This window comes from Terrapene carolina, unplaced genomic scaffold (assembly GCF_002925995.2).
Source record: "Terrapene carolina triunguis isolate 2854851 unplaced genomic scaffold, T_m_triunguis-2.0 Scaffold89, whole genome shotgun sequence".
Taxonomy (NCBI): Eukaryota; Metazoa; Chordata; order Testudines; family Emydidae; genus Terrapene; species Terrapene triunguis.
This window is the reverse complement of record NW_020664440.1, coordinates 512,049-527,801: the sequence shown is the minus strand read 5'-3', so window position 1 is coordinate 527,801 and position 15,753 is coordinate 512,049. Positions and strand designations below refer to the sequence as shown.

General features: G+C 44.6%; 2 protein-coding genes across 2 annotated transcripts in view; one reads left to right on the top strand and one right to left on the bottom strand.

Annotated features, from left to right (window-relative positions):
• The window catches only part of ACOX2 (acyl-CoA oxidase 2), a 30,661-nt gene extending 29,039 nt beyond the window's left edge, over positions 1 to 1,622 (top strand). The window contains exon 15 of the mRNA XM_026650217.1: positions 117 to 1,622. Within this exon, the coding sequence (XP_026506002.1) occupies positions 117 to 179 (63 nt within the window). The 3' untranslated portion in view covers positions 180 to 1,622. The remainder of the gene's footprint in view (positions 1 to 116) is intronic.
• KCTD6 (potassium channel tetramerization domain containing 6) lies at positions 1,617 to 14,246 on the bottom strand. Its single transcript, XM_026650224.1, has 3 exons — positions 14,169 to 14,246; positions 5,020 to 5,127; positions 1,617 to 3,841 (listed from the first exon to the last, which is right to left on the bottom strand). Exons 2-3 carry the CDS (start codon positions 5,044 to 5,046, stop codon positions 3,155 to 3,157), a joined length of 714 nt encoding a protein of 237 aa, XP_026506009.1. The 5' UTR covers positions 5,047 to 5,127; positions 14,169 to 14,246; the 3' UTR covers positions 1,617 to 3,154.
• Between the last annotated feature and the right edge of the window lie 1,507 nt (positions 14,247 to 15,753).

The following is a 15,753-nucleotide window of genomic DNA, read 5'->3' as shown; positions in this document are numbered from 1 at the left end:
TACACTACTGTAGCATATTTTTAAAAAATTACACTTCAAAGATCATTCGGAGTTATTTAGAAATTGTTCCTCCTTAGTCACTGCTGATACCTTCCTATATTCTCCCTCTTCCACAGGTGAGCCAGGCCTATGCAAGCTACCTGAAACCACTTTTTCAGAATGCTCTGTCAAAACTATAAAGATCAACAGCTGCTTGGGACACAGACAACATCTTCTTTGGTTCCATGTATGGTGCACTAGCTAGCACACTGCCAGCGTTTTATAAATAATCAAAGAGTAACACAGAACAGTTGACTGTAATGTCTGCAAACATCAACTGAAATTCTTAGTCATTTACATTTAAGAATGGAAGGAAGCCAAACAGTTTTCTGCTATGTCCATGGTTATGCCGAGTTCCATTAGGAACTTACCTAATTTTTTTTTTTAAATATGTTCACAGTAGCTGCAGAAGCTGCCGTATTTAGCAGTCCGATTCTCAATATTTTATTACATTCAGATTAAAAATAATTACTTTCTTTCTGCCGGGGACATACGTTTGTTGAGCCCATAAAATGCCTTGCACAGAATCAAGGAACTTAAGTTAACAAAAGAAATGTAAAGTCACAGCCAGAGGTTCTAAATTAAGGAATATTGGCCAATAATCTCTCTCAAAAACCAGGAACGTTAGTTCCTAAATCACCAGGTTTCTTCACACGACAGTAAATACCCAACTGCAAATATGAAATTATGTTTTCCCCCATTCGGCCCCAGCAAAGTGGTAAGGATTTCATTAACCCTGCAGTGAGTGCTTAGATTAAAAGCTCTGTTAAAATGTAAACTCTTTGGGACAGGGGACAGAATTCCTTCTTGTATCTTGTTGAGCGGTGAGCACTATCTGCACTTAAATAACCAGTCAAAACTCACACAGTATGTGCCAGCTTCAACTTGTGAAAGTGATCTATGATGATGAAAGCTGCCGATACCCTTTCTGTAAACTTCAGCCTCCAATAGGGGTGTGTGATTTAGGGTTTGCTTATTAAATGGGTCAGTGGTGCTCAAGTAAAAAGGACAGATGTCTTCTATTCGGTGATTAAACCAAGCATTACATTGCAAATAAATGAAGAAATGTTGTGAGTACTTATTTTAGGATTATCTTGTACTGTTGCAAACAAACTATTTTACAGGGGTCATATATTGGGTCTCGCTTGGCAAGAAACAGAAGCAGCTTACTGGAGCTTCCTCGGTTTGACCTAAGAGCAGCCTTTTCCTATTTGAATAAAATAAAAATCACGTAATGCTCACAAACAAAACCAAAAAACCCATCCCCTTAGCACCAATAAAAAGGGAGGTGAAGATATGACCAAAGAAAAACATGGCGCTGAGAAAGGTCTCCATGGTCAAAGAATTGTGAATGAGCCAACCTGAATAAGCAGTGCATACCCACTGCCAATTCCTTGAACTCTAAGGGTAGATTTACATTGCAATAAAACACCTGTGACTGCCCCATGTCAGCTGACCTGGGTTTGTGGGAGCATAGTAGACGTTCTGGCTCAGCCTGGGTTCCTGGACTCCCTCCCTTTGCAGAGTCCTAGAGCCCAAGCATGGACATCTACACTGCAATTTTGTAGCCCCACAGCCCGAGCTCTGTGAGTCAGCTGACATGGACCAGCCGTGGGTATTTTATTGCAGTGTAGACATACCTTAAGCCCAACCAAAAAGCTGCTGAAGTGGTAGCCCAGGCAGCAAAGCCCAGGCTCTCTCGGACCACACTCGGGATGCTGGGGTCCATACTGGCCAGATCAGTTAGACCAGGTGAATAGGACGTTTGTATACCTAGAGATGATTGTGATTTATTTAAGGCAGACAGAAACATTACAACCTAGAAAGAGGAGTAAGCAGAATTGCACTGGCCTAGTCACTCAAAGCAGATATCAAGTTTATTTATTTCAGTGTCTTCTAACTTTGATTCCTGTTTGTTAGCATCTTTTATGAATAATTCTACAGAATGCATAAAAGAGGCAGGAGAAGTGTCTAGGGAATTGGCAGATAAGAATGCGGAGCCAGAGTCCCATCACTTCAACAAAAGCAGCCCTGCGCAGGGTGATGAGAGCTCTGAGACGTGCTGGCAATTGATTTGATGAATATGAAACCGGATAATGTTTCCCACCAGGTTATAGTTATCCAGACTCTAGATGTACCCTGGATTAGCATCTTTTAACTGGCATTAGTCCTTTCCAACTTCCCATTAGTCAAAATATATAACTTCCCCTCTGAATTTTCAATATGGAAATTATCCCTATGGAAATATGAGGCTACAAAGCCCATTAAGTTGAATGTTAAGAGTGAGCTAATATTCTTATGCACCAGAATAGGGAAAGTAGGAGCTTGGCCAGTTTCACTTTCTTGTACTGATATACCTTACTCCCCCCTTTTTCCTAGAATAAATTAGTAGGAGAAGACAAAAAATACAAGACTTATTTCCATATTTGACATTTTATTAGCTTCTAGCTGGCAGGCATTACACTTGGGAATAATATTTCACCAGGCATTAAAAATATGAATTCTACCACAGGGATATTTTGCATTCAGAATCCAGTATAAATATTTCTAATCACATTTTCATGGCTACAGATAATATTTGGTTGCTTGATTTATATGCATAGAAAAACAGTTGTAATAACTGTAAAAAGCCGTACTTAACAAGTACTTTAAAAGGGTAGGATTTGTTTTCCTAAAATATTACAATACTGTTTATTGATTTAGAAACTAGGTTAGTTTACATGATGCTAGCACTTCCCCCATCTGCATCTTAAATCCTGTTTGTTCTTTACTCCCAGTGTTTTAGCATTAAATGGATTACAGACCATTTAAATAGGTGAATTTAGCACTTTAGGTTGAAAGAGCGGACATAAAATTTCCTACCATACTGATTTTTAAGACTCCCTCTTTAAAAAAGTGTCTTAACAGTGTGAACAAGCACATGCATATCTTTTTCTGGACAAGACAAAAAACAGATCTCCTAGAGCATGTAACTTCTCCAGTCCTTAATGGTTATTAATAAATAGTCTCATAAAAAAAGCCCATGCTGTTGCTTTAGTCAAAACCAGATTCTCTCAGGTATGCTGTTCCAGGAAGTTGCATGTAACCACTGAAATGGCATCTGTGGAGTCATACATCAGTCATCCGTTTTCCGTGCCAGTCTACAGAAAGTCCAGTTGTGCTCCACTGTATTTTCATTGGCCCGCTCGCTCATATGGTGAACTCTTGTATTTCTGATACTGAAACCTTGTTTTGTAATGTACTCCATCAGATGGACTCTGAGGGAAACTTCCTGGTGGTAATCACATGGCCCAAAAGTAAAGGAAACTTGGCAGTCTCTGGTGTCCATCATGTGCTTATTCCACTTGGTAAAGTGGTTTGAAATGCCTTCCAGTAATGAATGGACCTTAGTTGTGATGGTTAACTGCGTTATGATTACTGCCACTGGATTGGAATATTTGGAAAGTTTCCGTGTGCTGGACAACTCCACTACTTCCTCAAAGGTATCCACAGGATACAAAGGCTTGGGGTCATTAAGACATTGGATTAGGGGTTCAATTTGATAAAAATCTGCTTCTTTTCGAAGCAAGTCAAATTCCTTGAAGTCCAGTGGCAAAGTCAACTCTGAAGTCCTTAAAAAGTTAAGAACATACCGGAAAAGTGGTCCATCTCGGTCAATGAAGTAATTGCCCTGAGAGTCCCTGGCAGTGGGGAAGTCTCCCCCGAACATGGCCCCAAGCATTGAATCGGGATATCTTGTTAGAGTGGTGAGGGATGTTGTATACAAGTGTCCACCCACATTTATTGTGACTGGATCAGTCATCTAGAAAAAAAGAAATTCCAGAGTTTATCAAACTACCATGAGAGATTTCTTATCGCCAACATGTGGCAGTTGCTGTCGGAAAGCTGCCAGCCCTAGAAAGAATTGCAACTGTTCAGTTTGAAACCTACCAATGGGGTTATACAGGAATAAGTTCAAGAAACCAAGCCATAATCCACACCTGGAAATTTAGAAAGCATATCTTCAAAGTGCTCTATAAAGTATTAACTAAAGCCCAGAGCTCAATGTCAAATAACTATTTCATCCTCTGCAAAGTAAATATTTTCTCCATTTTACAGATGAAGAGACTGATGCACAGCGTAAGTGATTTCCCCAAGGTACGAGTCAGAATTTCACCTCTGGCTCCTTGCTTTCACAATATCCCTCTTACTCGAGAAGGAGCTAGCTGAGTAGGTACAAAACCTCTTCCCAGAAAAAATGAAAGGACATAATGTAATTTTAGATCTAGGACCAAGAGCTTCCATTCAAAGGTGCAGCTAGGGGACAGCATAAAGAAAACTCTATCAGGCAAACAGTATGCTGCGTAGAGGAGGGTCCAGAGTAGTAGAGCTAGCCTGCAGCTACAGCATCCAGATCACACCTAAAAGGGCAGGGGAGAAAGAGGATAGGGCACCATCCTGGGCACTGATTCTCACAATCAGGGCAGAGGGCCAGCCGGATAGGCAGACAGACAAAAGGGAACAGGATGTTTAGAGAAAGAGATGAGAAGGAAAAATAAGAGGTGTGTGTCTAGTTTTGTTATAAAAGATGAAGTTGAAGAAGCAAGAATATTTTTCCAAATAAAATGACAGCAGAGTAATTAAAGGAACAGGAAGGGAGAACATATTTTTTTCAACTTTGTGTACCAGAAAGGTGGCTTTCTAGACCATCATCAAATTGTATCTTTTTAGGAGAAATGTAACCCTTTTCTTGCTGTTGTGTTAAATTACTACTACTATTTGGTTGAAGATTAAGAACATGAACTGTCCCAACACACAATATGAAATGAAACACTTATTAAAAACAAACCTATTTGCTTATATTATTTTTACTATGTTCAATTGTCTTCACTCAACATTAAACCCTGGGTATATACACAAGGCCAAGAGATTCGACATAAAAATCTGGAAAGCCCAATTCTATTTTTCAGCATGCATTCATCTTAATATTGGATCACTTACCATATATCCCCAGTCTCCATTATCCATCTGTTCTGTTGTTTGATCTATGGCAGTCTGAGTTTAATTGAAGGCTGCTAGGAGGACACACAATTCACCTCCTATTCCCCCCTGCAGGTTGGGAAAAAAAAATGTGGCAGACTGTAAGTACTTACAAGAACAGAGCAGAATATTTCTTATCAAAGACAGGCTTGTGCCATAAACCGGTCTCTTGCATTCAACTACAAAGCCACTACAGTACAGGCATCTAACAAAGGAGGACTTCCCTATATGATCTTCCAGCGTATCCTTCACAGTTACTCAGACTGCTGTCTCTAGAAGCAACTGGTAATCACTTTGTAGGCTGTCCTAAGCATTCCAGTTTTATTAAACAACGAGTCTGTCTTTGAAGATGATTTATACTCAGGAGACAACCACATATTTCACTTGGGAAAAGGAGATATGGTTTAATAAGTAGTCCCAGTTACATAAATCAGAAATTTTATTTACCCACCTATTGAGATGGACTTTCAGCCACAAGAGATAGATTAGTGGGGTGTGTGTGTGTGTATAGATACACACGTATATAATTATAATTTCAATGGTATTAATCAGTAATTCTGCATAAAATTGTACTGAAACCCACGAGTCACTGTGTTTAAAAAAAAAAAAAAAAAAACAGTGAGATTCTCACTGGAGTTAACGCTTCATTAGAGGGGACTGCAACTTGGCTGCAAGAGTGTGAACCACAAAGTGTGAAACCAGAGCCCAAGCTGATTTCACAGCTGCCATAGAAACTTGCAAAGCAGTTTGCTTTTCAGTGCATTTTTATAAAGAAATCAGAATACATTTTCAACAATATTCCAACAAGAATGGTTTGAAAAAAAAAGTTGTGCCCATAACTTTCTAAGAGATATCCTCAAGAGCGTTCACTCACACAGCCAGGGAAGTGACTCCCTCCACTCCAGGAATGATGGGTGAAAGCCTACGGCCTGGGTTATGCAGGAGATCCCTTCTGGCCTTAAAAATCTATAATCTATAAGCAGTTTGGTACAAAAATAATCCTAGGAGAGCTCTTTAAAAACAAATACATACAGACATGTTTTACAAGCCCTGTTGTTGGCAAATAAGATCGGCTGCAGTATTCAGTCTCCTTACAGCACTCCAATCGATGATCACCCAGCAAATGAAATCACAAAGCTTTGGCTGAGACAAAGCCCTACATTCCTCTGTACCTCTTCAAACTCAGACCTAAAAAGAATTTGCTCTTCTTTTTAGTCCCTAGCAAACAGGGGGTCCATATCACCCACTTCAGAAGAATGTGGAATAGTTCAATGCCTTCTGCTCCAAATAGGCCCAGTAGCAGAGCACAATGGCTCTCTCAAAAGGTCAGCCAGGCACTTGGAGAACTGTGATATAGCCACAGCACGCACTGCATCTCAGAATGAAAGAACTTCAGTGTCCAATCCGGCACTATGACGGGGGGGATTGGCCCCGCACTGGTTCAGCGGGGGTTAATCCTTCCCTCCTAGCAGAGGAAGCCACACCTGGGCATGCTCCACCTGGAAGTCAGATATAAAAGCTTGCAGAGCTGCTCAGTCAGGGTGGACCACTGGAGGGGAAGGAGGCTCGTTGCTCTCTCCAGCAGAAGAGAGGCTTGCACCATGAGACGCAGAGGCCAGACACGTCCAGCCGCACTGCAGAGGGGAAGTTAGGATGCCACGGACCTGGCTGAATCTGAGAATATGGTAGGAAATGACCCAGGGAGTTCTTAAAGGGAAATGGTGCTGAAACCGTTCGGGCCGGCGTGTTTTGGGAAGATCCCTGCCAGACCACTGGTGAAGAGAACTCGCCACTAGCAGGGCCCTGGGTCAGGACCCAGTGGAGTGGGTGGGCCCGGGTCCCCCTACCTGGGCCACCCTCCTTTGAGAGGAGCTGGCCCCACACAGTGAGTTATATGAACTCCGGCCGCTAGGCCGCATTCCCCCACTAGGGGAGAGGAATTAGGTGGACTCTGGCCATTGGGCTGCACTGCCCTAGGGGCACATTGTATGGACCCCACCGCTAGGCTGCACTACCCCAATCGGCAAGGGGAAGTAGATGGACTCAGGCCATTGGGCCACCCTGTGCAAACTACAGAAGGGTTTAGAACATGGACTTAGGTGTAGAGAGTCTGTGCTACCTCCCACTCCCCTGACCTAAGGGGCCGATGAGGTACTAGCTCCGCCACAGGCACTTTTTGCAAATTATGAAAAGCAACCCAGTTAAATACGACTAATCACATTGGAGTCCCATGAGGTGGAGAGCACCTCAGAGCAGTGTAGTAGCAAATGAATGCTGACCTAGAAGGTGGGAACAACCTTAGAACACCAGCTCGACTGCCATATACTAGAATTCATTTCATCAACAGTAAAGGAATTAGTGGTCAAGAAAACAAGACTTCGCAGCTTGTATTTGCTTTTAAGAATCTTCAACCTGAGCACAAAGTGCAACACACAGCTGCATTACAACAGGGAGAAAGAGCGGGGAGGGTTTCTGATAAATTCCCCATAACAACACTGGAGCAGCACTCAGACTTGTGGTAACAAGCAGCAGGCTGGCTAACCTAGTGAGGAGGGCTTTAAACTAAGTTCACCGGGGGAAGGAGACCAAAGCCCTGAGGTAAGTGGGGAAGTGAGATACCGGGAGGAGAGCGCAAGAGGGGAGGACTCCTGCCTCATACTGAGAAAGCAGGACGAGGTATCTTAAGTGCCTAGACACAAGTGCAAGAAGCCTGGGAAACAAGCAGGGAGAACTGGAAGTCCTGGCACAGTCAAGGAATTATGATGTGATTGGAATAACAGAGACTTGGTGGGATAACTCACATGACTGGAGTACTGTCATGGATGGATATAAACTGTTCAGGAAGGACAGGCAGGGCAGAAAAGGTGGGGGAGTTGCATTGTATGTAAGAGAACAGCATGACTGCTCAAAGCTCCAGTATGAAACTGCAGAAAAACCTGAGAGTCTCTGGATTAAGTTTAGAAGTGTGAGCAACAAGGGTGATGTCGTGGTGGGAGTCTGCTATAGACCACCAGACCAGGGGGATGAGGTGGACAAGGCTTTCTTCCGGCAACTAACAGAAGTTACTAAATCACAGGCCCTGGTTCTCATGGGGGACTTCAATCACCCTGATATCTGCTGGGAGAGCAATACAGCAGTACACAGACAATCCAGGAAGTTTTTGGAAAGTGTAGGGGACAATTTCCTGGTGCAAGTGCTGGAGGAACCAACTAGGGGCAGAGCTCTTCTAGACCTGCTGCTCACAAACAGGGGAGAATTAGTAGGGGAAGTAAAAGTGGATGGGAACCTGGGAGGCAGTGACCATGAGATGGTCGAGTTCAGGATCCTGACACAAGGAAGAAAGGAGAGCAGCAGAATACGGACCCTGGACTTCAGAAAAGCAGACTTTGACTTCCTCAGGGAACTGGTGGGCAGGATCCCCTGGGAGAATAACATGAGGGGGAAAGGAGTCCAGGAGAGCTGGCTGTATTTTAAAGAATCCTTATTGAGGTTGCAGGAACAAACCATCCCGATGTGTAGAAAGAACAGCAAATATGGCAAGCGACCAGCTTGGCTTAAGAGTGAAATCCTTGCTGATCTTAAACGCAAAAAAGAAGCTTACAAGAAGTGGAAGATTGGACAATTGACCAGGGAGGAGTATCAAAATATTGTTCAGGCATGCAGGAGTGAAATCAGGAAGGCCAAATCACACTTGGAGTTGCAGCTAGCAAGAGATGTTAAGAGTAACAAGAAGGGTTTCTTCAGGTATGTTAGCAACAAGAAGAAAGTCAAGGAAAGTGTGGGCCCCTTACTGAATCAGGGAGGCAACCTAGTGACAGAGGATGTGGAAAAAGCTAATGTACTCAATGGTTTTTTTACCTTTGTCTTCACAAACAAGGCCAGCTCCCAGACCTGCACTGGGCAGCACAGCATGGGGAGGAGGTGACCAGCCCTCTGTGGAGAAAGAAGTGGTTCAGGACTATTTAGAAAAGCTGGATGAGCACAAGTCCCTGGGGCCGGATGCGCTGCATCCAAGGGTGCTAAAGGAGTTGGCGGATGTGACTGCAGAGCCATTGGCCATTATCTTTGAAAACTCATGGTGATCGGGAGAGGTCCCGGATGACTGGAAAAAGGCTAATGTAGTGCCCATCTATAAAAAAGGGAAGAAGGAGGATCCGGGGAACTACAGGCCAGTCAGCCTCACCTCAGTCCCTGGAAAAATCATGGAGCAGGTCCTCAAGGAATCAATTCTGAAGCACTTAGAGGAGAGGAAAGTGATCAGGAACAGTCAGCATGGATTCACCAAGGGCAAGTCATGCCTGACTAACCTAATTGCCTTCTATGATGAGATAACTGGCTCTGTGGATGAGCGGAAAGCAGTGGAGGTGTTATTCCTTGACTTTAGCAAAGCTTTTGATACGGTCTCCCACAGTATTCTTGCTGGCAAGTTAAAGAAGTATGGGCTGGATGAATGGACTATAAGGTGGATAGAAAGCTGGCTAGATCGTCGGGCTTAACGGGTAGTGATCAATGGCTCCATGTCTAGTTGGCAGCCGGTTTCAAGCGGAGTGCCCCAAGGGTCGGTCCTGGGGCCGGTTTTGTTCAATATCTTCATTGATGATCTGGAGGATGGCGTGGACTGCACCCTCAGCAAGTTTTCAGATGACACTAAACTGGGAGGAGTGGTAGATACGCTGGAGGGTAGGGATAGGATACAGAGGGACCTAGACAAGTTAGAGGATTGGGCCAAAAGAAATATGATGAGGTTCAACAATGGGGAGGGATAGCTCAGTGGTTTGAGCATTGGCCTGCTAAACCCAGGGTTGTGAGTTCAATCCTTGAGGGGGCCACTTAGGGATCTGGGGCAAAATCAGTACTTGGTCCTGCTAGTGAAGGCAGGGGGCTGACTCAATGACCTTTCAAGGTCCCTTCCAGTTCTAGGAGATAGGATATCTCCATTAATTTAAATTTAAAGTGCAGAGTCCTGCACTTGGGATGGAAGAATCCCATGCACTACTACAGACTAGGGACCAACTGGCTAGGCAGCAGTTCTGCAGAAAAGGACCTAGGGGGTTACAGTGGATGAGAAGCTGGATATGAGTCAACAGTGTGCCCTTGTTGCCAAGAAGGCTAATGGCATTTTGGACTGCATTAGTAGGAGCATTTCTAGCAGATCGAGGGAAGTGATCATTCCCCTCTATTTGGCATTGGTGAGGCCACATCTGGAATATTGCATCCAGTTTTGGGCCCCCCCACTACAGAAAGGATGTTGATAAATTAGAGAGAGTCCAGCGGAGGGCAACGAAAATGATTAGGGGGCCGGGGCACATGACTCATGAGGAGAGGCTGAGGGAACTGGGCTTATTTAGTCTGCAGAAGAGAAGAATGAGGGGGGATTTGATAGCAGCCTTCAACTACCTGAAGGGAATTCCAAAGAAGATGGATCTAGACTGTTCTCAGTGGTAGCAGATGACAGAACAAGGAGTAATGGTCTCAAGTTGCAGTGGGGGAGGTTTAGGTTGGATATTAGGAAAAACTTTTTCACTAGGAGAGTAGTGAAGCACTGGAATAGGTTACCTAGGGAGGTGGTGGAATCTCCTTCCTTAGAGGTTTTTAAAGTCCGGCTTGATGAAGCCCTGCTGGGATGATTTAGTTGGGGATTGGTCCTGCTTTGAGCAGGGGGTTGGACTAGATACCTCCTGAAGTCCCTTCCAACCCTGATATTCTGTGAACAGTGAGCATCAAGGACAGCTGGCTACTTAAACTGCACAGCAAACAATGGGAAAAGAGATCCTCCTGTCTGCAAAGTAGGTGTGAAGCAGCAGTAACATTTTAAAAAGGAAGAATAAGACAGTACATGCTCACCGATATAAGAGATTTTCTTTTTCAAATTTCCATTATGTAACTGATGGCAGTCAACTGCAACCTTCCAACCCTTGGCATTGATAAATCAAGCAAAAGCTACCCTTTTGGATGATCATAAAGGGAAAGAAATAGATTACATCTTCCTGTCTGTACCATAGCAAAAGGCTTCACTTGATCACAGCACTGCTATGTAACACCAGGGTGAATAATTTATGAAAGCACTTCGCTCAGACAAGCCCACGTGTCAATAAATAAATAATTAAATAAATAAAGGGCATTCAATAAGCTGCATTGATTTTGTGTAGGATTTGAAAGTCAGTAGACATACAGAAATCTACTTAGGCAAAGATAATATTAAAATGAGGAGCACATTAGAAATACTCAATAGCAGCATTAAAACTGCATCACATCATAAGTTAAAATGCCACGTGCTTTAGAAACAATTAACTTTCCTCATCAGCATTAGCCATTAGCCTGGAAGTTTCTAGGTTGCTCTTTTAGGCAACTCCATGTATAGCGATTATTTATTCTGGTCAGGTACGACTCAAGCATAATGAATATCTAGAGGCAGACTAGAATGGCGAGGGAAGCTTTTGACAGCTCTGCCTTTCAATGCATTGAATTATTTTAGATAAAGGGATTTAACCACAGAATCTTTTAAGATAAGTTATCTGCAACTAAAGAGAATGAATGCTCTCTCGGGGTTAAAATCAGCAACCTAGCATAAGACTCCACTTAAGCCCTATTTAGCCCACAGCCATTTCCCCCACTCTATGCAGAATGTTGACCACATAATAAAAGGTTAATTGAGTGCCATCATTTTGAGGCTGATTTTAGGGCAGCTAAAGAAAACTGTCCTCAATAAGCTTTTTTGGGCAAGATACACAGCACTAGAACAGTTAAGCACGCTTGCCATTTTACCTCAGCAATTGAGAAAAAAAAAATCAAATGAACAGTAGAAAGCAAGTGACTGATGATAAGTGGCCATCTGATGATGAATGATCAATGATCCCAGTATATCAAATCAGTGTGATCCCATTTATATCAGTGCAGCTTCTGAAAAAATTGTTGTTTAATATTTCATGACTCTAGAGATCTACTATGCTACCTTACTATCAGGCATAGTGCTTATTACAGTCATTAGTCCCATTACTTCAATGGAGCTTGGGGGGGGGGGGTGGAGAGAGAAGGGAAAGAAAGACACAACGCAGGCTCAGAGTACAAATTATAATCAGAGCCATCTGAGCATTCTCATCTGCACTATCCACACTGTGGACGAAGGTTCAAGCCAGATTGGAAGAGATTTAACCCAATGGGGTTCTTAAGCTTTTCACTGTGTGGACCCTATTTTAGAAGGGAGTGTACCATGCTCCAACCTCACCCCAATAATACAATGTTAGGAAACCGTTCCTTATTTTTAGTTATCTTTTCCTGCAATTTAGCAGCTAGACTAGAGGACAGCCAGCACCATGTGACCTGCCAGCTGTTTGCAGACCAACTGTCCGCAGACAACTGCTTTAGAGCCTACAGCTTAATCATTTCTCTCCAATAAATCAACTAAAAGTCACTCCTAGTTCGTCTTTAATGGTTACTCCAGTATCAAAATATTAACCCTGGCTGTGTGCCTTCAATAGGTATCTTGGCTTTCTAGATCATTCATGAATTTATAGACATCTTAAAGACTGTTGCAGAGCTCATCTCAAAGGTTGCAAAGCTAGCACTCCCACTACACAGTTACATACATTTCGCTATTCAAGCTGCTCCCAGAGAGCCACTTAAGATAGGTCACTGTCTCTGGCATTCACACATATATAGATGAAACAAATGTCCTAGCTTCAAGTATAGGTAGTTACATTTGTACTGAATCTCTCTTCTCCTCAGCTGTGCACAGAGTTTGAAAGATAATATTTTCATAGAAAATGGATGGAAGACGTTTAAGGCAGTCACTTGCGTTAAAAGAAACGAAGCTGGCACAACAAGGTGCTTGCATTTGCAAATACAACAGAAATGTAATCATAGCACAGCATTATTCTTAACTAAAATATTTATGACTTGACTTTTTCCTTAATACAACCCTGTTCAAGGGTTGTAACTCGGCTGTTTTGCTTTACTCCACAATGAATCATGGTTTATACATTTCCAGAACCAATTTTTTTCTACAATAGGTTACAGACAATAAATATTACTCTTTAACTTTAAACAAGAAAACAAAATTCACACACAATAGGTGGTCTTAATGTTTTCATCTCTGCATGCTTAGTTGTTTTATTATCATTTATAGCATCCTCAACTCTTAAGGGGGAGAGCTTTATCAAACAATTTTTGTCAAAAACAAAACAAAACAAAAAACACACATAGTTCAGACCTTTTCTTTTAGCTATAAAATTTTCCATTTTAAAAGGTGTCAGGGGATGTTTTGGAACAAATTGATAAACTGAACAGTAATAAATCACCAGGACCAGACGGTGGATTCACCCAAGATTGCTGAAGGAACTCAAATGTGAAATTGCAGAACTACTAACTGTGGTTTGTAACCTCTCATTTAAATCAGCTTCTGTACCAAATGACTGGAGGATAGCTAATGTGAGGCCAATTTTTATAAGAGGCTCCAGAGGCGATCCTGACAATTACAGGCCGGTAATCCTGAATCAGGAGGTGGCAAACTGATTGAAAGCATAGTAAAGAACAGAAATATCAGACACAGCTGAACCCGATGCGTAGGGGACGAGCCAGCGTGTAAAGGGAAATGTGCCCGGCCACTCCGCTAGACTGGGGCGAGGGGCTCCCGACCGTGCCAGGAGCGGTTCACACCAGGGGGTCCCCTGGCTCCCCATGAGACCCGGACTGCCCAGGGATGTAGGCGGGAGCTTTTCCTCCGGCGGCTCGCAGGGATGAGCCCCCGGGGTAGAGCCGACACCTGGCCCCGGGACTGCACCGGTCCCACGCTCCGGGAGCTGCGTGAGAACCCGGCCCCCGCACCCAGCTGGCGGGTCACGACACGGACCCCAAAACACCCCTCCGCCCTGGGGCCCCCCCGGCCCGGCTGCACCCCGCGGCCCCGGGGAGCGGGGCGGGCTGAGACACGGGGAGGGGAACGAGCAGGACCCAGGCGTCCGGCCCCTCCCTCGGGTCCCCGCGCCGGGAACGGGACCCAGGCGTCCGGCCCCTCCCTCGGGTCCCCGCGCCGGGAACGGGACCCAGGCGTCCGGCCCCTCCCCCCCGTCCCCGCGCCGGGAACGGGACCCAGGCGTCCGGCCCCCACTCACCGGCTGCGCTCGCGGCTCCCGGGCTGTGGAGAGGCCGGCGACAGCAGCGGGGACAACTGAGCGCGAGCCCGGCGTTCCTGCCGCGCGCCCCTGACTCCGCCCCCGGCCCCGCCCCGCGCCCGGGCTCCTCCCACCCGCGCCCGCGCCGCCAAGCGCCGGGCTGGCCAGGGCGGGGGCCGGGGGCGCCTGTCTGGGGTGCGGCAGCCGGGCGGGGGGCGGGGGGGGGGGTGCGCTGCGCCCCCACTGCCCCCCTCGAATTCCTTCTCCTCCAGTTCCCACTAAATCCCCCGCAGAGCGGCTGGGCAGCGAGTGCCGCCTGCGCACTCCACCTGTGTGTAGCCGGGTGCTGAGAGCCCTTGAACCGAACTGGGAACCCTGTGTCTGATGGAGACCACTTCAAACCGGGGGTGCAGCGCCCCCACACCCTAGTGCCAGCACCTATGGCTTGTGTAGGGATACGTCCGAGGTGCAGTAATTCGTACAACACCACTGGGGTTCTGCTAAACATCCTCTGGCAAGGAGTTCCACAGGTTGACTGCGCACTGTGTGAAGAAAGACTTCCTTTTGTGGGGTTTAAACCTGCTGCCTAATGATTTCATTTGGTGACCCCTAGTTCTTGTGTTATCAGAACAAGTAAAGAACACTTATTTACTTTCTCCATACCAGTCATGAGTTTATAGATTTCAATCATATCCATGCTTAGTCATCTCTTTTCCAAGCTGAAAAGTCCCAGTTGTATTCATCTCTCCTCATACGGAAGCTGTTCCATACCCCTAATCAGTTTTGTTGCCCTTTTCTGAACCTTTTCCAATTCCAATACATCTTTTTTGAGACAGATTGACTCATTTGCATTCAGTATTCAGGATGTGCATGGATTTATATAGCAGCGATATGATATACTCTGTCTTATTATCTAGCCCAGGGGTGGGCAACCTTTCAGAAGTGGTGTGCCGAGTCTTCATTTATTCACTCCAATTTAAGGTTTCGCGTGCCAGTAATACATTTTAACGTTTTTAGAAGGTCTCTTTCTATAAGTCTATAATATATAACTAAACTATTGTTGTATGTAAAGTAAATAAGGTTTTTAAAATGTTTAAGAAGCTTCATTTAAAATTAAATTAAAATGCAGAGCCCCCCGGACCGGTGGCCAGGACCCGGGCAGTGTGAGTGCCACTGAAAATCAGCTCACGTGCCGCCTTTGGCACGCGTGCCATAGGTTGCCTACCCCTGATCTAGCCCTTTCTTAATGACTCCCAACATTCTGTTTGCTTTTTTGATTGCCGCTGCACATTGAGTGGATGTTTTCAGAGAACTATCCACAATGACTCCAAGATCTCTTTCTTCAGGGGTAACAGCTAATTTAGACCCCATCATTTTATATGGATAGATGGGATTATGTTTTCCAATGTGCATTACTTTGCATTTATCAACATTGACTTTCATCTGCCATTTTGTTGCCCAGTCACCCAGTTTGTGAGATCCTTTTGTAGCTCTTTGCGGTCTGCCGGGGTCCTAACTATCTTTAGTAATTTTGTATTGTCTGCAAATTTTGCCATCTCACTGTTTACCCCTTTTTCCAGACCAT